Source organism: Typopeltis vanoorti, chromosome 18, assembly GCF_054136105.1.
Source record: "Typopeltis vanoorti isolate ZY-2024b chromosome 18, IOZ_Tvanoo_1.0, whole genome shotgun sequence".
Classification (NCBI taxonomy): Eukaryota; Metazoa; Arthropoda; class Arachnida; order Uropygi; family Thelyphonidae; genus Typopeltis; species Typopeltis vanoorti.
In genome coordinates this window covers 19,833,872-19,857,516 of record NC_143566.1, presented here as the reverse complement: position 1 = coordinate 19,857,516, position 23,645 = coordinate 19,833,872, and the positions used below count along the sequence as shown (strand labels likewise).

General features: G+C 34.8%; 1 protein-coding gene across 5 annotated transcripts in view; it reads left to right on the top strand.

The window, feature by feature from the left end:
* Gug (arginine-glutamic acid dipeptide repeats grunge) overlaps positions 1-23,645 on the top strand; it is a 565,908-nt gene that overhangs the window by 366,507 nt on the left and 175,756 nt on the right. For all 5 annotated transcript variants that reach the window (XM_090408198.1, XM_090408202.1, XM_090408199.1 and 2 more), the window contains one exon: positions 3,825-3,905. In XM_090408198.1, coding sequence (XP_090264324.1) covers positions 3,825-3,905 — 81 coding nt within the window. The remainder of the gene's footprint in view (positions 1-3,824; positions 3,906-23,645) is intronic.

Genomic DNA, 23,645 nt, shown 5'->3' with positions numbered 1-23,645 from the left:
GATGTTGAGTTCGGGTGTGTTTTAGGATTTGTTCCGGTAGCTGACTTTTCGCTGTTTGTTCTGGTTCTCTGGCTAAAACAACGGGGGCCTTGTTTAACCGGTCGATTCCCCAACCAGCATGAAATTCTGTCATGTTGTATCATCATTTAATATTATGGTTGAAGCCAGTAAGAATACAATTTGGTTGGCTAAATCCCAAATTGCCATCCCATCTTTGTTTGTTCTGTATCCAGGTGATACCTATCAGGGTGCATTACAAGATGGTGAGGATTGGACAGGTCAGAAGCCCTGGTTTGTTTTCTGCATTCCTTTAGAAGCTATGCATAGGTCTCCTCTCTTTTATACAGCTTTGACCCGTAAGCAGCATATCAGAATTTCACTTTTCATGAAGTGTTAAATTTTTGATTCACAATAAAAACAGTTCTTGAGAAGATTGTATTAAAAGTAACAATTTAAACATCTTTTCTCTTATGACTTGGGTTACTAAGCTCAAATCAGTTTCTTATTAATCACAGAACCGATGTTATTTAGAATGCATTAAATAAAAAATAAACAAAAAAAGAGAAAAAAAAGTAAAAATGTTCTCATTAATTGTATAATATTTTCTAAATACATACTATTAGACTTTCGGCACTGCTCTATAATCTGGAGGTTTACATCAATGAAATGCACATAAACCGTCTTTGGAACATCCTCTGTCTATCTATTGCTGAAGACATAATCAAAATATGTCAATTTATTGTTGAGTTATAAGCGAACATCGAAATCGGCTTTTGCTTTATGTATAAATAGATAGATATACTGTGTGAGTGTATTTATCAATGACTAGAGACCACAGATATGAGAGTCCTGAGAAAGATCGGGGGACTGAATAATTGCATCAATGGCAGTATCGTATTAAAAATGAGGATATTAGATAAGAACTTGATATTGTTAGCATTCAGGAATGTGTTAGCATAGTTAATCTTAGGTGGTATGGAAACTTAAACAGAATGGGAGAGAGAGAGAGAGAGAGAGAGAGAGAGAGGAAACATTATCTAAAAGTGTTCTTTGGCAAGATGGCAGGAAAAAGACCCAGATCAAGACCAAGATGTAGGTGGTTTGATACAGTAAAAAGTGCCTTAGAAGGCAGAAATATAAGATCTGATAATATTGGAATGTTGACGGATAACAGGCTAATCTGAAGGAAAATTGTAGATAAGAAGTTAGTACTGATGTAACTTTTTATGTAGTACTATCATAAGATCCTATACACCACTGAGATGTCAGGAATTTGATGATGGTGATATATTTGTCTCATAGAGCACTATAGCTCATGTGTAACAAAAAAAATATACATATTTATATGTCTCATCCCAAAAACAGTGGTTATCAATATTTATTTTCTGTATTGTATACTGACATTTCTTTGTCACTCTTTCAAATGATCAAAGGGTGCCTAAAAGGGTAGTTCAGAAATCTTGACAGTGCAACGTGGAAATGAGCAGTAAGGAGTTTTCAGAGAACCCGAAGGAATTTAAGTTACTAGAATACTATCTGATGAACTGCACAGTCTCATCTCCTGAAGGGTAGATACAAACATGTTGCAGACTTAACAATAATGAATGCAAGTGGTCAGTAAAATGTAGTGATGAATTCCACTGAACTCTTTTTTTTTTTCTGATATCAGATAGGTAAGTGTGGTGAATTCTTGAAAGCCTTATGCTTTAGTGTGTTATCCCAACTCTCAAGTTTGATGACAAAGATCTAATAATATGGAGCCATTTTTTATGTGAATGTTGTCCACAAAGGTTAACCTATTTTATACTGGCATCTTGATTGATTTAAGGGTTAGATAACCAAGAAACCCCTTTAGAGACATAGAACATAAAATTTTTCAGTTCTGCATCAGTCCTTGGCCTGGACTTGGACCTTTGGTTGCAGTTCCCAGAAGAATGATTTGCTATTGGCATTCAAGATTTCTGGATATTGCAATACTCATGTTGTAGCAGTTTCATAACAGACTTAAATTTCTTTTTACCACAATTCAACAAGTCACACTGGTATTGCAACATGGTTTAAGCAAAATGATATGGAAAACTTGATTAGTTTGCAGTGATGTCTTGAGTTCAACCTAACAGAATATCTTTGGAATGAATTGCATGTTTGGTTTAGTCCATAAGCCATTGTTAAACATGTTGATATAACTGGCACCTAATATCTAGTTTATTCCAAAGATGTTCTGTTGATTTTGTGCTAAATTTAGATTAGCCAAAGAGTGACTTATCACAGACAGTTTTTAATATGTGATCAAGACCAAAGGAGAGTACACACACACACACACACACACACACACACACTGTTGAGGTGAGCATAGTTCAGATTTCTCTATAGTGCTATCTCTGTAATGAATAGTTTTCATCATAGTATATTTCCATTCAATATTTCTCTGGCTGTTTTATTGTCTAAATTCTTTTGATAAGTGGCATTCATGTAAACTCATATCTGTGACTTAAAATAAGATTTTTTAAGGGTGAGTCAAATGTTTTTTTTTAATTAACTTTTTTATGATATTATCAGTCATTGTGTCATGAACTAGAAAGTAATTTAGTATAGCAAAAATGCAGTGTACTGCCCACTATTTTGATGTACTGATATTTCAGTAGAAAGATGCAGCTTTTTTTGGCATATGAGTCAGAAGACCAGCTTTCTCTTGTACTTGCTACTGACCCAGGAGTATTCATGGTCAGATAATTTTGTTTGTATTATCTAGTCTCATTAGGTTTTACACTAATGAATTAAAACACATCAGCACACAAAAAAACTAGATTATAGTTTTTACAGTTATTAAGTTGATGTTCATGCAGTATGATCTGTTCCTGTTGGTTTTATTTTACATTTAATTTTTTTTTTATTTTGAAATTCAGCATCTCATTATCGGATAGTTGAACGAAGTTATAGTGTTAGTGGGTTCAGTGTAGCAATGATAATACAAAATGGATGCTGTATAAAAAATTAAATTTTTAGTCATTTTCATAGAAATGAATTTCATTGCATTGTGCAGAATTAACAAATCATTATTTACTGAAAAAGAGAGCCAAAAGGCTTCACTTTGGCAATGCATACTTATTCAAATTAAGTGGATATTGAATCCAACATTATTTCATAGCCGAATATAGAAACTACAAGAGTTTCATGCCGAATATGGATTGAGACAATAAAAGTTTCGGCAGATACAAGCATATGCCAACTTTTCATGACAGGGCAACTCGTAGTAAAGGTGGAGCAAGATCCAATCACTGTCCTTAGTATTTTTCCATAATGTAAAACACATCTCCTTGGAGATGTATGATGTTATACATTATGGGGGTAGGTCACTACCCAGACCGGTTTTGACCTTTTTTGAGGTCTCGTCAGTGGGAGCTAGAGACCAAGAATACTCAGGATGAAGTGATACAGAACTTGTACTTTACGATACGAGTTGCTAAAAAAGGTGTCACATTACAAAAGGCACCAAAAATTACTGAAAAAGAGAGCCAAAAGGTTTCACTTCGGCAATGCAAACTTATTCAAATTAAATGGATATTGAATCCAACATTATTTCATAGCCGAATATAGAAACTACAAAAGTTTCTTGTATAACAAAATGATTTGTTACACAAGATTTCTATAACAAATCATTATTTGTTATAGAAATTGTTGATGAAAACCTGTATCCCCCCCCCCCCCCCCTCCATATTTTTGTTTGTTTAAGTTACATTTTTAAAAATATGCATAAAATTTGAAACCTAGATCACCATGAGGAAATTTCTTCACATTAAAATTATTTCTTTCTTATGCATTAGAAACGCTTTGTTAAAGGACTTCGGCAGTTTGGGAAGAACTTTTTTAAAATACGCAAAGAGTTGCTTCCTCATAAGGAAACGGTAAGTATCTATTTTAGTAAGCACTTTTATTTTAAATATATTAAAAAAAAAGTTCTGCATAGAGAAACTCCTTGATTTCTCCTACATCTTCATCTGTGCTACCTTAGTTATTTCTTTAAGCAGTGCTGCTCATAAGTGCTGAAACTTGTTTGTTTGCATATCTTAGTTATTGTATCTGTATTCATTGCAATTGTAGACCATCAATATATGAAATCAGATGTTCTATATATTTTTATTTAATTAAATAAACATGAATTTAAATGTTTCGTTTTAAAGTATCAGTTTCTATTGTGCATTGTTAATACATCGTGTTTACTTGTAGTGCTAATATTAATGAAGTGGTTTCACTTGATTATAAGTTAGTCTTGCTAAAATAAGTATTATAGTGTAATGTTTGCATATGTTTAAAAAACATAAATTAAGACTATTTCACTGAAAGTGTGAGTTTTTACCACAAGCAAAGTACTGTGAAGTTAACATGTAATGGCAGTGTTTTCTCTCACTTCATAACTGAACTGGAAACCAGAAGTGTAATGCATACTGGATAACTAAGAATTGCTGAAGCTGTTTGAGAGAGAGATACAAATATGTAAAGATATGGAAGAATTTTTTGAAAAAAGTTTAGAGTAAAGTTCCATTATTACTAGTCTTTCATAAAGATAGAAAGAAAATTAAAAGCTTTTAGCTGCCATGTTACAAAGGTAACTGAAATAACAGTTGTGAAAGAAATTAAAAGAACTTGATAAATGAAGTTTCTCATATAGAAGGAGAAATGTTTATCAGATGTTAATTCGTCTTTTGGAACTGCAATGAGTTAACAGCTGTTTTGGAAAATAGATACAGCAGCTAGAATATTAAGTTTTGATTATTTTTCCTTGGAAAAATACTTTGTATAGGAAGAGAAAACAACTGTGAGTCATGAAGAAGAAAATAGAAAGACAGAACAGTATTGTGTGACTTTTTTGGAAGTCATTTTATTGAGGAATGCTAGACAGTATTTGAAATTGAGGGTTTTATTGTCCAAGTCTCAGTTGTATGTATCTCTTATATAAATAGGAAATCTACAGTTATTTTCAAGAGTAAAGCAGTTGTCAAATATGGACCTGTTTCTGCTGAAGAGATAAAGAAACTATAAAAAGAAATACATTGGGATTTATTTGGCCATAACAATATAAAAATGAAAATCAAGTGATTTCACTACAGATACTCGTGGCTTCTTCTGAGTTAGAACAAACAAAAATTCAGTAAAACGGCTAACATGAACTATAAATTACTAAAATACAGGATATGTCGAAACTATTACAATATCAGCTTTAAACGTAAACTGTATGCACTGTGGGAGCTGACATTGGTTAGCTATTGTATAGTGATGTGCGCAAAATAGTTGGCTGAAAAGTTAGCCTGATGTGCAGAAAGATTTAATGAGTGATTTTCAAATATCCTTCATTCCTCATGAGTGTGCCTTGTGAATGGATGACTATAGTAGATTCTTTTAAGTTACAACCAGTGAAGTTGTCCTCTATGTAAGGCATGGAGCTCTTATCCCATTCAATGTTATGATGTGTGTGTGGGAAAAATGAAAAGCTAGGCCCGAGCTGTCTTCTCTGCTGTTATTAGCATCTTGAACTTCTAGATGTCTGCCCCATCTAACAAAGACCATAAGAGTGTTATTCACCCCCAGGATATTTGTAGTAGTTGTGATCTTTAGGCGAACGAAGCAAACCTCGTGTAGTTAACATGGTCTTGAAGGCCACTCTTATGTCATGAGATTTGAAAGGACTTGTGTTCTTGAGCAAAAGAAAGTCTACCAGTGTAAGATAGAAACAAGTTCTGTAGAGAATGTCATGATTTTGTTGTGGAGCAGGAGTAGAGAGTAGTATTTTTTGTGCAATTTTCTTAGAATATTCATTGCACACAAGTATTTGGAGTAGAGACTAATTTTTTCCTCGAGTTTTTCTTCATCTCTTGAGAGAGAGATTTTTTTTGACGTATGTATAATATCTAGATTTTGCGATATATAGTGCAATGATGATGAGTGTAGCTAACAACTTGTATGAGTGGGCTTGTGGTATATACTAAGAGAGAAGCTGCCTTGGACTTTTTACAAAAGGCAGTTTTTCTTCATTTTCTTGTTGCAAGGTGAATTTTATTTTTTGGTGGGAGTTGATAGACAAAAGAAAATTGTACAACTCCGCAACACTATATTTCTAGATGATAAAGATGTCATCTATATATCTTCACCAAACTGAAGTTTTCTTTGTTTGTAGCCATAAGGAAATATTTTTCCAAGTTTTACATGAATAAGTCAGCAGATGGAGGAGACAGAGGGGTTCTCATTGCAAGGCTGAATAGTTGCTTGTAAATTTTCCCATTCCATCTGAAATAATTAGAGTAGAAACAATGTAAGTTGAGAGGTGTCAGAAGGGAATAGACTATCTACAATACATATGGGCAACCCCTGGCTTGTGTGCCGGATCCAGCCCTCTACTTCTTTTGATCTGGCCCTAATCTATTTCAGCGAAGAATGTCTAATTCATGGTGGGAGAAAACATGGTATGTTCTACTAACTCACATTAAGCTGATGTCATATGACTTGTGCAAAACACACTACGTTTTCTCCAACCAAGGTCTCTTTCTCACTTTGACTAGCGGCGTGTGTGAACGTGTTACAACGTGCCTGTTCGGTACTTGCGTTGGTGTTGTGCTTTGTTCAGTGCCTGCATTGATGTTATGTTCTGTCTGGTGCCTGCGTTGATGTTGCGTTCTGTTCAGTGTTCGGTGTAGAAGACAGTTTTGTTTGACAGTTCTGAATATCGCTTATAAATTTGGGATGTCAGGGGTTATTGCAAAAAAAAGGAAAAGTAGATGCAGAGAATTGTCAATTTCAAGACAACTGGATTATTATTTTATTCTGAATTTGCCTGTATGTTTGCTGTGCAATGAATCCGTATCCGTCAACAAAGAATACAACTTGAAGAGACACTTTACTTCAAAACATGCAGATCCCAAAAATTGATGGACAACTATGAAAAGATGAAATACAGAAGTTGAAGAAGAGCTTGGATACCCAGCAGCAAATGTTCAACAAGCAAAGAACGCAGCACCACAGCATTGTCAAAGCCAGCTTTGTGGTAAGCGAAAAAATCGCTAGGCATTCTAAGTCATTTGGTGAAGGAGAATTTATCAAAGAATGTCTGCTGGATGTTGCAAGTATAATATGTCCTGAAAGAAAAAAAGACTTTGAGAATATTCGTTTGTCGAGACGTACTGTTGTCTGACGGATAGAAATTATGGCTGATGATATCAAAAAAAGTTTAAAAGAGAAGATTGCTAGATTGTAAGCATTTTCAATTGCTTTGGATGACCGCACCGATGCCTCCGATACAGCACAATTAGCAATATTTCTTCAAGGAGTTGATGCAGATTTCAACATCACAGAAGAATTATTGGTGCTTCGACTGTTAAAAGGAACAACTACTGGTGAAGATACAGTCTTCGAGAAATTTGGGCTTAAATGGAGTTCACTATCTGGCATATGCACTGATGGAGCCCCTGCAATGGTTGGTGCACAGAAGGGATTTATTAGACTAGTTCATGAAAGAGCAATAGAACTACAGATCCATCCAGAAAATTTAACAAATTTTCACTGCATTGTACACCAACAAAATCTGTGTGGAAAATCGATTAAATTCACAAATGTTATGGAAGTTGTAGTAGCCAGTATTAACTTTATTAAGTCACGTGCACTTAATCACCGCCAGTTTAAGGAGTATTTGGCAGACCTATTTTTGGATTATGAAGATGTGTCTTATTATTGTGAAGTGAGGTGGTTGAGTAAAGATAAAATGTTAAAACGATTTTATGATCTGAGATAAGATATTGCAGATTTTATGGACATAAAAAGAAACACAATTAACCAAGTAAAAAGTGATGAGTGGGTGTGTGATTTACATTCCTTGTACATGTCACCAGATACCTAAACGAACTAAATCTTAAATTGCAAAAACAAGGACAATTGGTACATTAACTGCATGGATATGTCAAAGCTTTTTGTAATAAACTAAGATTGTTGGAAAGTCAGATAAGAGCTAAAAATTGTTATCATTTTCCTACTCTAGCAACTCATAAAAATATCCCTTATAATTATTATGGAGATGAACTGAAGACACTAATAGAGCAATTTGATACAAGGTTTGCCAACTTCAAAAGCAGACTCCATATTCGCTATATTTGCTCGTTCGATGGATGCTGATGTAAATAATGTGCCAGAAAACTTACAGATGGAACTTATTGAGCTTCAGGCAGATTTAGTGCTAAAATCGCAATTTAACAACATTGCTTTGACGGATTTTTATAAATTTTATTTGGTGGAAAAAAATATACAAATTTACACGCCTTTTCAAGAAAAATCATTTGTCTTTTCAGCAACACATATATGTGCGAACAGTTTTTTTCAAGGATGAAATACAATAAATCAAAAATTCGGACAAGAATAATGGACAAAAACCTCAAAAATTCTATGCGATTATCCTTAAGTAATATTAACGTCAATATTGATGGTCTCGTAGTTGAAGTACAAGGCCAATCTTCACATTAAATTGTTATGTCGTTCATTATATTATAAATTTATGTAGAGCTTTATACCAAAGCAATATATTATAAATAAATGAAATATGAAGTAGCAACTTGTTTTAATTCATTTAATATTAATTTATTTTATTTAATAATTTAGTCCGGCCCTTGACTCGGAGACAGAATGATAATTTGGCCCCCGAACTAGGAAAGGTTGCCCATGCCTGATCTATAAGATCCATGACTTCATCTACTTGAAGATTGATGAACAAAGATACAATATGTAAACCAGCTAGAATATCCATTGACAAGATGGAAATTTCCCATAGTTTTTGTACAAAGTGTTGCGAGTTTTTAATGAAGTTTTTTTAGAAGATTGACAAGATGTTTTGATAACAGATAAGTAGGTGAACTTATTTAGTACTCAAAATCTTCTATAAAAACACTTGCAGAAAAAATAAACATAAACTTTTGAGAAGAAGAAGAAGAATGTAAAACATCTAAAAACAGATCAGCAACAAAAGAATCCTTTCCAAGTATCAGAAGCAGACTGACTGAGAATGCATGCCATCCCTCCAGGTTTAACCACACTATTAATGGAACATGGAAAATTGAGACACTACCTACACAAGTTCTATTCTGAAATCACCATTATGCATTTGTTGCCCACACCTTCAACAGACTGTCCATCACAACTGTATAACTGTCAGCTACTGGACTCCATCCAGATGCCCCAAATGCAACACATGCTCACTTTGGGAGATGAGTGGCCAGTGGCAAAACAAAGGATTGTTTAGAATTATTTAATTTTGCCAATAGGATCAACTTCCATTTCATTGTAATGTAATATTACAATGGCCAGCCTGGCTGGCCGAGTGGTTAGCGTATCCGCCTCCCAGCCAAAAGGCTGCAGGTTCGAATTGCACTGTGGGCATGGATGTTTGTGATTGTCTTTGGAAATACTAGTGGTGATCCACTAGTGGTGGTTTCACCAAGGAAAGAATGCTGCCGACGCTACCAAAATCATTTGCTAAACTTATGGAGATGTACTGAAGGTTAACAAATGTCAGTGATGGTAAAGGAGATTTGCAGAAAAAAATTTTGATCTCTCTGATCGTCCTCGATCTGAAAGACCTCTTACTCTAGATGATGATGCTCTTAAGACTCGTTGAATCAGATCCAAAACAAACCATACAAGAATTTAGCAGAGAAACTTAATTCATCATGGTCAACTGTCCAAGGGCACTTACATAAGAGTGTCAAGGTTCTTAAACAGGGTGTATGGGTACCACATGAACTGTCAGAAAACAATAAAGCACCTAGACAGGCGATTTGCAATTCATTGTTGACCAGACAACAAAATGAGCCCTTTTTGGAACAAGTTGTAACTGGTGACGAAAAATGGGTGCTGTATAAGAATAATAAAAGCAAAAAAAGGAGTTGCTTTCTCCAAATCAAACTCCAATTCCAACACCTAAAGATGGACTTCATCCACTAAAGGTTCTGTTGTGCATTTGGTGGGATATTCATGGAATTATTCATTATGAACTCATGGAACAAGGTAAGACTATCACAGCAGCCATTTACTGTGAACAATTAGAGCGAATACATCAAACATTGTTAATGAAACGTCCTACACTTGTCAATCGAAAAGGGGTAATTTTGCAGCAAGATAATGCAAAACCACATTCTGCAAGAATGACTCAAGAAAAAATTAGGCAGTTAGGATGGGAACTTCTAACACATCCTCCATATTCACTGGATATTGTCTATTGCCCCTAGTGACTATCACTTATTCAGGTCCTTATAACACAGCATAAGAAATAAAACCTTCCGTTCGCAAGATGATGTCCAAAGGAGTTTGATATCATTTTTTGCTTCCAAAAAAAAAAAAAAAAGAAAACAGAAAAAAAAAAAAAAAGAATTCTAAACTTAGTAGATCGTTGGAATAAGGTTTAACGATGGCAATTATAGAATTGAATAATGTGAATTTGTTCTTTAATAAAATTTATATTAAAAATGTAGTTAAAAAAATTTATTACTTTCTGGTCTCCCTTATATATACATTATGTGCAATGTATCAAAGCTGTATAACTGAGAGGAGACTTCCACATAGCCTTTAAAGGAATGTGGAGAACTGATCAGGGCTTCTGACCTAATGTCCAATCCTCACCTTTTCATGGTGCACCCTGTTAGGTATCTACCTGGATACTGAAACAGGCAAGGATTGGTTGGCAATTTGGGATTTAGTAATTTAGTATTCTTATTGGCTTCAACCACGATATTAATTGATGATACAACATGCTAAAGAATATTATGCAAAGAAAGACCAGATTTGCAGGACATCTTCTGAGAGGTTCTTCGGGACACCTGACAAGAACTATATTGCAAGGGAAAGTTGAGGGGAAGAGAAGACGTGGAAGACCAACTAGAGAGTGGTTTAAGGACATCGTGGAATGGACTGGTTTAAGAATGATGGAAACGACAGACAGAGAGAAATGGAGAAGAGCTGCTCATCTGCTGCAACCCTCTTGCTAGAGGATGCTACCGGACGATGACGACGATACAACATGACAGAATTTCATGCTGGCTGGGACGTCACCTGGTTAAACAAGACTCCCTGTTGTTTTAGCTAGGGAACCAGGATGGACAGTGAAAAGTCAGCTACTGGAACAAATCCTAAAACACACCCCAACTCAACATCGCCAGAGTTCAAGATCAGTACTATCAATATTGAATGGCAAAGAAATGGAACTAGCTGAGGAATTGGACAAGTGCCAGATCAACACAATAGGGATGACCGAACAAAAAAGACAAAAACTGGTGAAATCTCTCTGAGCAATAAATACAAAATGTTATATTCAGGCAATGACAATCAAGGAAAAGAAGGAGTAGCCATAGTATTAACACTAAATACGAGGCTAATCTTGCTGAATGGCAGGCAATTTCAAGTAGAGTGATGTGGGCAAATATCAGAATAAGACTTATTTGTGCCTATGTTCCCACAGAAGGTTCTACTAAGGTAAAAGGTGGAGGAATTTTTTGAGACTTTAGAGAAAGCAACTGACACAATGAGAAAGGAAAAGTTGATCCTTGTTGGAGATCTATATAGTAGAGTAGGAAATGACTGTCAGACATACAGAAATATTTTGGGAAAATTTGGAGACGAGCAAAGCTAATAATAATGTCAAATACCTGTTGGATTTCTGCTCGGGACACAGATTGGTTATTACTAACACAATGTTCCAACATAAAAATGTGCACAAATTCACATGGAGAGAAGAGGCAAGGAATAAGAAAAGTCTCATTGACTATGTTATTGTTGATAGTGATGTTTTCTCCCTGGTGCAGGACACTAGAGTGTACAGAGGATTTGAAATTGGAAGTGATCACCATTTATTCTTGAGCAGGATAAACTTGAATTTCATATTGAAAAGAATAACATGTAAGAAAGTTTTAAAGCTGCTCAACTTTTAAATAAAAGTTGAATAGCTTTCAGATGTGAACTGTAGACTAAAATACACCAATGTTTTCAGGAAAACAATGAAAGAATTTGAGAACAGGAACCAAACCTTGGAGATTCAGTGGCAAGCCTTGAAGACTGATTGATTCAACCAGAGAGGCATGTGGTGTGGCTGTCTGCAAGGATAGAAAAATCAGAACTCCATGGTGGACACAGGAAGTTAAAGAGGCAGTGAAGGAAAAGAAGAAAGCATATCAGAAGCTTCTGGCAAATAAGTCAGATTGTGTTCTTAGAGAATACAGAGACAAATGTAAGAAAGCTAAACATTGTGTAAACTAGGTAAACAAAAGTCATGGGAGGACTTTGGGAAGAACATAGAAAATAAATATCAAGAAGGTGGTTAGATGTTCTGGAGGTTGTGGTTGTTGAAGAAGCTTAAAAATGGAGGGAAAGAGTGCTGTAAAAGAAGTTAGAGATGATAAAGGTGACAAGAAAACTAGAGAAACAGATATCCTTAAAGTATGGAATAATTACTTTAAAAAATTGTTAAATTAAACAAGCAGTGATATAGTTCGCTCACCGATTAGAGGTCCCTCGACACTTCTGTGCATGTGAGAAAAAGGAGAATCCATTCCGATAATAGGGTAATCAGTTTGTTTTCTGGGATGAGTTTGTTTATTATTACAGGTCGGAAAATTTAGCTTTTCTTTTACTAACGTTGCTGTTTTTAAAGTGTAACTATTTTGCTTGTATAACAGTTGGAAAAATATACGTAGAGTGTTAACAAAATTAAAAAAAAAAGGTATAGCATAAAACAAAAATGTAACTAAGTTTATTTTTAAGAAAGTTTTCTATAAAATAAAAATAATTATACAGAAAAACAGAAATTATTTCAAATGAACTTTGATATTCTAAACTTACAGTTGAGAGAACTGAGACACTTTAATGTCCTAAACTGATTAATTATTTATGACTTGTTGTGACTCTTTTAATAAATCCATGCAAAAAAAATGTTGGAAAAAATACCATTGTCAAATTCTTTTAATCTTCAGAGTCATCTGAATCGGTGTCCGAATTGCTTTCACTTAAACTTGATCATCAAAGGTTCGCATAATTCTTAGATAATTCCGTCTCTATCCCAATATATATTTTGCAATGAGGTGACATGAGAGCAATATTTTCCCCAGATTTGAACTGGGGAAAATATTGCTCTCAAATATTGCTCTCAAAATACTATCAATCGTCTGTTCTGAAAGCTTAAAAAGTTTCGACATGTCAATATCACCAGTTACGTTGCGATGGCGAATGAAACTTTTCACTTCTGCCCAAACATACTCAATAGCATTAATATCGCAATGATATGGTGGTAGCCTCAAAGCTAGAAATCCATGCTCTTTGAGCATTGTGTCGAATTTAAATAGCTTAGTTGTGGGCGAGTTTCTTTTGACCAAATTAAGCAATTCAATTTTTCGCATATCTAGGGAATGAGAAATGTAATTTGCAGAGAGCCAATCCATAAGAACTTGCTTGTTATTAGACCAATTTGAAACTTTGTTTAATCGAATAGAGCGATATGAAGCGTTATCAATTATAACAACAGCATTTTTAGGAAGGTTTGGAATCAGTTTTTCTTCTGCCCACTTTTTGTAGAATTCATTTGCCCACGGTAATCTCCAGTAGTTGAATTGGCTTTGATTACCTGTTGTTTGAATTTAAAAAGCGAAAGTTTGAATTCGCTAAAAAACCCATTTCTCCACCCGCACACACAAAATTATTATGTGCCGCGAGGCATTTCCGGTTTGTAGCACTCCACATTCTTCTTTAGACTGCCAACATTTTCCATAAGTTAAATTACTAATAATCCAAGTTTCATCTAGATACACAATTGGTCTATTCTACTCCCCGAAACGTCTTATTACTCTCAAATACTGTGTTCTAGATAAAACAATCTAGATACACAATCGGTCTTTTCTCCTCCCTGAAACGTTTAATTGCTCTCAAATACTGCGATCTAGATAAAACGATGTCACTTCGCTCCATGATAAGTTTCAGTTTATTCTGGAACTTTTTAAAACAAAATCCGATTTCATGAAGTATTTTCCTTAAAGTTTTTCTTTTCCAAAGAAAATTAATTTTTTCTTTAAGCACAGAATGAATTTCGGAACAGTTGGCACTCTTTTCTCGGCCACGTAAAATTCGTGAATATCTTATAACGTCTAGATCAAAATCATTCAAAGCTACGGTTTTGATGGTTTTCTTTCTCTGGCGTTTTTTTTAGGAGATTTAAATTTTGGCTTACCTTCACCGTTTGATTCCCTACGAATTCTTTTAACAGTCGACCCCAATACGCCCGCAGTTACACTTGCATGTTTTATGACTTGAGAAAGGGGAACAAGAAGACGGCCTTCTGACGATTCTTTTTCGCAGAATGTCAGCACATTATTCAATATTCTTTTGTGATACCTACTGAAACGTTTAACAACAGAACTTGTCGACTGTACTGGATCCATCATACAAATTAATAATAAAAAAAAATGCAAAAAAGCGACAACAACAATCAAGCTAGTATAGTATACAGCTACAGACAAGAAAGCACGTGATTTCGCATGTTGGTGACCACATACATCCTTCATTTCTTTCTCCTCTTCAGCATGAATCAACTATTCTTGGCAAAATGCCAAGAAGGGATCTACAAATGGTGGGCAAAACTATAGCACAGTGGTAAAAAACACTCAACAGGAATGCAGTCAGGAATACATATCCATACTTGAAGTAGAAAAAGCCATCAAAGGCCTGAAATGTGGAAAGGCAGCAGGAGTAGATGATATTCGACCAGAAATGCTGACGTATGGAGGTATAAAAGTCTTACAGTGGCTGCACTGCATAGTTCAGAAGGCCTGGACAGAGGGACAAGTTCTATATGATTGGAGTAGAGCTCTCATAGTATCCATATATAAAAATATTACAATGAATTACAAGAATGTGAAAATTACAGAGGTATTTCTCTACTGAGTGTTCCTGATAAGATTTATGCAAGTATACTTGAGAAACGATTGAGAAGGATTGTGGAAGAAAAGTTTGGTGAAGAACAAGCTGGATTGAGGCCAAATAGAGGGCTGTCAGGATCAGATTTTCACTTTATGACAAATAGTTGAGAAATCACTGGAATATAACAAAGATCTGTATTTAAGTTTTGTAGATCTGGAAAAGGTATATGACAGTGTGCCAAGAGAGAAGCTATTCAAAACGCTATAGTTATATGGTGTCAATGGGGCCTTATATCAAGCAATGCATAGTCTTTATTTGAGTTGTAAGTCAGCAGTTAGAATTAAAGGAAGTACAGGAAGATGGTTTAATGTTAAATCTGGTGTCAGACAAGGATGTGCATTATCCCCTCTGTTATTCATAATCTATATGGAAAATGGTATTAAACATGATATCAAAATTAGAGATGTTAATGTCAGCTCTTTGCTTTATGCAGATGATATTATACTTCTAAATAAATCTGCTATAAGTCTGCAACATTCCCTGACTAAATGAATAACTGTTGTAATAGATATGGTATGAAGGTCAGCAATAACAAGACAAAGATAATGAAAATAGGCAGAAGCATTGAAAATATCAACTGCATTGTGAATGGAGAACCTTCTTTAAGAAGTAAAACATTTCAGCTACTTAGACAAGATTTTTAGTGAAGATAGTAAATTAAATATGGAAATAGACAACAGAATCAACAAAGCTGGTATGGGAGGAAGTCAAGTGAATAAATTTATTTGGAATATAAGAGAAATTAGTCAAAACACGAAATTAACTGTATACTAGACAGTGTACAAACCAATTTTAACTTATGGATCTAAGAGCTGGGTTAGAAGTAAAACACTTGACCAAAGACTAGACGCCACAGACATGTGAGTTCTGAGAAAGATTAATGGCTTTATCAGGTGGCATCAACGGCAATATTGTATTAAATATGGGGATATTAGGAAAGAACTTTACATTGTTAGCAGCAGGAATGTGTTAGCAGAGCTAATCTCAGGGTGGTATGGTAACTTAAACAGAGTGGGAGAGGAAAGATCAGCAAAACAAGTGTTCTTTGCCAGGTTGGGAGGGAAAAGACCCAGAGGAAGACCATGATATAGTATATTGATATGATGAAAAGTGCCTTAGAAGATAGAAATATAAGATATGACAATATCGGAGTCTTGCCAGGTAACAGATTGATTTGAAGGAAAATTGTAGATAGGAAGTAAATGATGTAAATTTTTCATGTAGTACTATCATATCCTGTACATCCCTTGAGGATAAGTGCTTATTAAATAACTTAAGGAAATTACAACGTACAAAGGATATAAATTAAATTAAACTTTAATCTATATTTCCAATATTGCTGAAATATTGGAAATTTTAACTGTGCCAGCCAAGCTCTGCTATGAGAACAAATTGCAGCCACTCGCTTTCTCCTAGCTGATGCAAACTTAGCAATTAGGGCACTCGAAGAAGAGCTTTCCAGCATGTTAAGCCACGCGCTTTGGTCATCTCGTGCACTGCTGCAGATAAAGAATTTAAAAAAGTACAAGGTCGACATATCAAGAAATTTGAGAAATTAAAAAAGAACTCGACCTCCGAACCAAAACTTCCTACCGACACTGTCGTCAACCTTTCTTCAGTTAATTTGAAGCCTGAAGCACTCAATGCTCTCTCACGTGGCCACAACTTTGGCATTGCTCCCAGAAAATTACCGGCCGAAGATATAGTGATCCAAATTGAACACGGGATCCGCCACCTTCCAAACTACATCGCCAACAATATTAGACTGGATGTAGCTTGTGTTCTCACCAAAGCAAGATCACCAAAAACCAACTTATCCAATAAGGAATATAAATCTCTGCAGGAATTGAAGAAAAACAAAGAAATAGTAATCGCCAAAGTGGAAAAGGTAACGCCACAGTAGTACTTAACCAAACGGATTACACAGGTGAGCTTAATCCTCTATTATTAGATTAGGCTACTTACCTCCCTATCGAGCACAATCCCACCAAATCACAAATTAGAAAACTCCACAGGCTCCCTTAAGAAGATCACTTCTTGGCCTGTAGAAGTCACTAACAAATTAAAACCATTTAACTTCATAACCCCCCCCCCCATATGTATGGACTCCCAAAAATACATAAAGAAAATGTGCCATTACGTCCCATAGTGGATGGCATTGATTCTCCCACATACAAATTAGCTAAACATTTGGCCAAAGTGCTCACAACACTATACTGGCAACACACCATCACACATAAAAAACTCAGCCCACTTCAAAGCCAGTGTAGAAAACCTTACACTCCAACATACTGACATAATGATCAGCTTTGACATCTCCTCCTTATTCACAAATGTCCCACTCAAAGAAACCTTAGAGCTAATCCAAGCTAAATTTCCTCATGATATCTCAGCCCTATTTCAGTTCGCAATGAACTCTAGGCTATTTCATTTGCCAAGGAAAATTCTACAAACAAATAGAGGGAACAGTCATGGGTTCAACACTCTCCCCACCCTTGGCTAACTTTTTTATGGAGACTTTTGAAGAGAAAGCCTTAAACTCTGCCCCACAAAAACCAGCCATATGTGTTCGTTATGTTGATGATGTGTTTGCTATTTGGCCACATGGCTCTGATACACTCCTTTTCTTCCTAACACACTTAAACAACGAACACCCCAGAATCAAGTTCACCCTGGAAAAAGAGAAAAACAACAGCCTCCCTTTCTTAGACACACTAGTCACCCACCAGCCTGTTGGAACCTTGGTTTTCTCAGTTTATAGAAAATCCACCCATACAGATATATTCACCAACAGTTCCCCCCCCCCACACACACACAGCAATATGGAGTTATTAAGACACTACACAACAGGTTATCTGTTCAAATGACAATGCCCTAACCACAGAACTAAACCACATCCTCAACACTTTCTCAGTTTCTCAGCCATTGGCTGAGAAACTGAGAAAGTGTTGAGGATGTGGTTTAGTTCTATCCCCCCCCCAAAATATTGAAACCAGAAATTCCCCCCCCCCCACTCACACAACAAGGATTACTCTAAATCCATTACCATTCCCTACATCCAAGGCACCTTGGAAAAAATTACAAAAATCCTAAAAAAACATGACGACCTCATGTTACAGACCATATAGAAAATTGGCGTCCCTTATCTGCTTTGCTAAAGACCAACCACTTCCCCTACACCTACCTGGTGTATACCAGGTCCCTTGCAGCTGTAAACTGTCCTACTTTGGCCAAACAGGCAGGACAGCAAATATCAGAATACAAGGACTGCATCCGGTTTCACCAGTACAGCCACTCTGGTCTTGCAGACCGTGCTCTGGATACACGCCACAGAATACGGTGGAAGAAAGCCACAGTAATACACCGTAGTAAATTCAAATTTGAAAGGCTATTCATGGAATCAGCCTCAGCCCTAAGAAACATGCCAAACCTCAACAAATTTGGTTGCATGAGACTGCCCCAAATTTGGGAGACTTACATCAGAAGACCTTTAGTCCAACATCCAAGAATGCCTACATAGCCCGCTAGATGGCACCATCAGGACCTTTAGGAGAAACAATCGCTTCCTGCTTCGTCCTCATTTACTGTGTGTAGTGCCTGCATCTAAGGTCTAAGCCTTTCTACGAGAACCCTTGAAGGTACATGTCACGAATTTGATGATGACTATTGACTAAATGAATTCACCTAGACCTTGTTCTTCCTCTGGGTCTCTTTCCTGCCATCTTGGCATCAAACATCTGCTTTGCTAACCTTTCATCACCCATTCTACTTAAGTGGTCATACCCCTTAGATTAACTCTGCTGACACATTCTTGAATGCAAATAATCTCAAGTTCCTTTCTGATACCTTCATTTTTAATATGATCTTCTATCGATGACATTGGTTCATTCCCCTAATTTTTCTCAGAACTTTCATATTTGTGGGCTCTTGTCTTTGATTAAGTATTTTATTTTTAACCCAATTTTCAAATTCATAACTTAAAACTGGTCTTGTATACTGCTAATGTGCTGTTTTGGCTAATTTCTCTCATATTCTGTATAAATTTATTCAGCTGACTACCCAACGTGCCATCATTGCTTATTCTGTTTTCTGTTTCTGGATTTAACCTGCTAACTAGAAACTGTGCCTAAATAGCTGAAATATTTTACTTGTTCTGTAGGATCTCCATTCAGAATCCAGCTGAAGTTTTCTATGCTCCTTCATATTTTCATAGTTTTGGTCTTTTTATTGCTGATTTTCATGCTAAATTGTTACAGCTGTTATTTAAATTAGTGAATCCTGGAGACTTGCACTGGATGTGTTTCGGAGTTCAACATCATCTGCATAAAGCAAAGAGCTAAGTTTGACATCTCCAATTCTAATATCAGACTTAATGTCACTTTCATAATGTGATCCATATAGATGATGAATAAGAGTGGAGATAATGTGTTGTTTTACATGATTTTACATCAAACAATCTTCCCGTATTTCCTTCAATTCTAATTGCTGAATGACAACTTAAATATAGACTATGGATTGCTCTGTATAATGTTCCATTCACCCCATATAATTGTAGTGTTTTGAAAAGCTTTTCTCTGGCACCTTGTCATATGCCTTTTCCAGATCTACAAAATAAGTACAGATCCTTGTCATATTCCCACGATTTCTCAACTATTTGTCTTAAAGGGAAAATCTTATCTTTACAATCTCTATTTAGCCTGAAACCTACTTGTTGTTCTTCAAGTTTCTCTTTCACAATCTTTCTCAACCTCTTTTCAAGTATGGTTGCATAAATTTTACCTGGAACACTCACTAGAAAAATTCCTCTGTAATTCTCACATTCAGCTTTATTCCCTTTTTTATAGACAAGAACTACGAGAACTCTACTCAAATCATCTGGAATTCGAACTTTTGACCAGGTGTTCCGAATTATGAAGTGCAGGCATAGTAAAATTTTTATACTTCATACTTAAGCATTTCTGGTCGAATATCATTTACTCCAGCTGCCTTTCCACATTTCAAGTTTTTCACTGCTTTTTCTGCCTCGAGCATTGATATCTACTCCTCTTTGCATTCATCCTGAAAATTAATAGTACAGTTCTGTCATTGCTTGGTTCGTTTAACATTCTTTCAAAGTAATTACTCCAGACATCTAGAATAGCCTAATCTTTAGTTTTCATGTCACCTTTATCATCTTTGATTCCTTTTACGGTACTCTTTCCTCCATTTCTGATCCATAGCTTAGCTCATCATTTTCCTCATTCCATATTGGTTTTCTTTTAGGCATCTACTGACCTATTTGCTAGAAACTTTTGGTATGCTTTCTTCTTTTCCAAGACTGCTTCTTTTGTACACCGTGATGTTCTTCTTTTTTCTTGCAAGCAACTTCATCATATACCTCCCTAGCTGAATTAATGTCTTTTTCATAGTTTGCCACTGAGACTCCTAGTTTAGTTCTTGTTTTCAGTTTATTTCATTTTTTTTTCTTCAATAATGTTTGTAGTCAAGTCTAAAATTTACTTGTAAAATCTGCTCAACTTTAATTCTTTTTAAAACTTTCTTACATACTGTTCTTTTCCATTTTTATATCCATTTTTATCCTGCTTAGTACTAAGTAATTGACACTTCCAGTTTCAAATCCTCTGCACAATCTTTTATCCTGAACGAGCATGATGATATCATGTCAACAATGACATAGTCAATGAGGCTTTTCTTGTGTCTTCTCTCCATGTGAACCTCCGCACATCTTTATGTTGGTGTTAGTAACGACTACTCCATGTCCTGAGCAGAAGTCCAGTAAATACTTGCCATTATTATTAGCTTTAGCTTTGCACTTTTCTCCAAATTTTTCCTAAATGTTCTTATGTGCCTGGTGGGATTCATTTCCTTCTCTGGTGTTCAGATCTCCAAAAAGGATCACTATTTCCATTTTCTTTATGCCGGCTGCCTGACATAAAGAAATTTTCAAAAATCTTTCATGATATATTTTTGTTTTGCTTTCAAGCTGCCTTTACATCCCTTTCTTATCCTTTACAATTTTTACGTGCTAGTTTTTAATATTTTTCATTTTTAAATTTTACAAATTTTATTGTGTGTTTACTAATTTCCCATCATTCATTACCAGATTTATTCTTATCTTTTGATAGTGTCCTATTATTTTTACACTTTTAATTCCTTTATTCATATCTGTTTTAAATTTTAAAATTCAATGGAGCTGCATCTTACTAATTGATCTATCACTAATATCATAATCGTTCATCACTGTGGGCAATCTCCACTCCAAATTTCAAAGAGTACAAGAAAGATAGGCAGTATACATGATCACATCATTAAATTTTTATTTTAACTTAAAAAATGGTGTTGCAGTCAGAAGACATGATCTAGGGTGCTCTGTAACTTTTTATGTTTTTTTTTTATGGTTTAAATATATTATTTTTTATGCTGTTTTACTTTAACAATTATATGTCACATCCAAGGTATTTATTTGTTCTAATATTTTATTATGTATTGCTATTTTAACTCTTTGGGATTTCTGCTTTACTTTAGGATTTTTGTCTTTACTTTTGATATTCTGATATTGTTATGAAATTGCACTTAAGGATTTTACTTATCTCTGTAGGTCATATTCTGATGTAACTATTACCGTTTGATCATCTGCAAATAATAGTGTGTCTATCTTTATTTGTGGGTTTATTTGTGTACCAAATGGGTTATGCTATTCAGATTGTTATATATATATATACTACCCAGACCAGTTTCAACCTTTTTTGAGGTCTCCTCAGTGAGTAGCTAGACCCTAAATACCAAGGTTATAGTAATGCGGAGCCTTATCAACTTTACAATATCCCCAAGTTAAAAAATTTATTACATCTATATCTCCTCCAGAGATTTTTATTAAAAATAAAAACACCTTGTTGCAACTTCAATAGGTAAAGTTGATAAGGCTCCGTATTACTATAACCTTGGTATTTAGGATCTAGCTACTCACTGAGGAGACCTCAAAAAAGGTTGAAACCGGTCTGGGTAGTGACCTCACCCATAATGCATTGCAGTATACATCTTCTAGTGAGATGTGCTTTACATTATGGGAAAATACTAAGAATAGTGATCAGAACTTTATCCACCTTTACAATGAGTTGCCCTGGTGTTGCACCATCTTTAGACTTGAACTTTGTTTCAGGCGCAAACTTAATTGTTTGCATACTTGGGATTAGGAGTTAAAATAACCAAGTTTATAAAATAACTTGGTTATCCTAATATACAATATCCCCAAGTTAAAAAATTTATTACATATATATATATTAATTTATTTATTAAAAAGTAGAGGTGACAGGGTACATTCTTGTTGTACTCCTTGATACGTCTTTCCATTCTGATATTTGTTCTAATTTGTGTGCTATTTTATTTTCTGTATGTATTGAATGGATTGTAAGAGCTGGTTTGGTATATTTAAATTGGTTAATATTTTAAATAACTTTTACCTCTTAATGTTATCAAAGGTTTTTTTCATAATCAGTGAAGGCCATACGTGTTTCTTTTTGAAATTCTCTTTTCAATTAATATTTTTAGTGTTAAAATACTAATTGAAAAGAGAAGAGAATTTGAAATCTGTGCAAAATTGGACTTTTTGGAATTCATTTTGTTGTAGTTTGCCCTCTACAGTTTAGTTTCTCTTTTAATATTCCTGCACATATTTTGTACCCTGCATTTAGCAGACTAATTCCCCTATAGTTATTGCAGTCATCTTTATTTCCTTTTTTATAAATTGGGTCAACCAGTGCCTTTTTCCAGCAGTTTGAAGTTTTTCCGGAAATCCAGATCATGATGAAAGAATTTTTCTGAAATTCTTCATTAAATTTTTCACCTGCATTTTTGTACAGTTCCATGTTTATATTGTCTTTTCCTGATGTTTTCATATTTTTTGTATCGGATATTTTCTGTTAAGTCATTCTTTGTTGTATAAAATTTTGCTACTTTAAACATCAGTCCAGAGATTTTGAAAATAAGTTATTCATTTTTCTAAATATGCTGTTTGTATTTTTACCTTTTGTTTTCCTTAGCAGGTTGTTGTTTGTATTTTAAATGTATCCTTTTCTAGTTCTGTTGCAAAATTGTTTCATCTCTCTCTCTCTCTGTTTTTTTCTTACTGCTTGTTTTGCAATTGCAATTTCTTTTGTACTCTTTTTTTTGCTTCTACTGCCTTGGAATTTAGCCATTTTTGGTAACTGTTTCCTGTTTTTATTATCTTTTCTATTTCTTTGTCCCACATTCATAGTACTCTTTTTTTTTTTCTTCCCATTTACACTTTATTCCTAACATTTCTGTTGCTGCTTTTGTCAGGATTTGTTTCAGATTTTCCCTTTCCTCTTCTATGTCATTTGATTCATGTATGGTTTCTGTTTTTAAATCAGCACATTTCTGATATTATTGTCTAGTATGGAGATCTTGTAATGTAGAAATTTTGTAACTCGGATAATAATTATTTTCGAATTTATTTTTTAGTCATTTTGCTTTAAATCGAATTTTTGGCAATACCATATAATGATTGGAGTTTAATTCAAAGCCTCAATATATATATTCTTATATCTAGGATTAACTTAGCTATTTAAAATTTGTGATAATGTAGTCGACAAATGACTTGCATACTCTGGCTGACTACATATTTATGTAATTCTTTG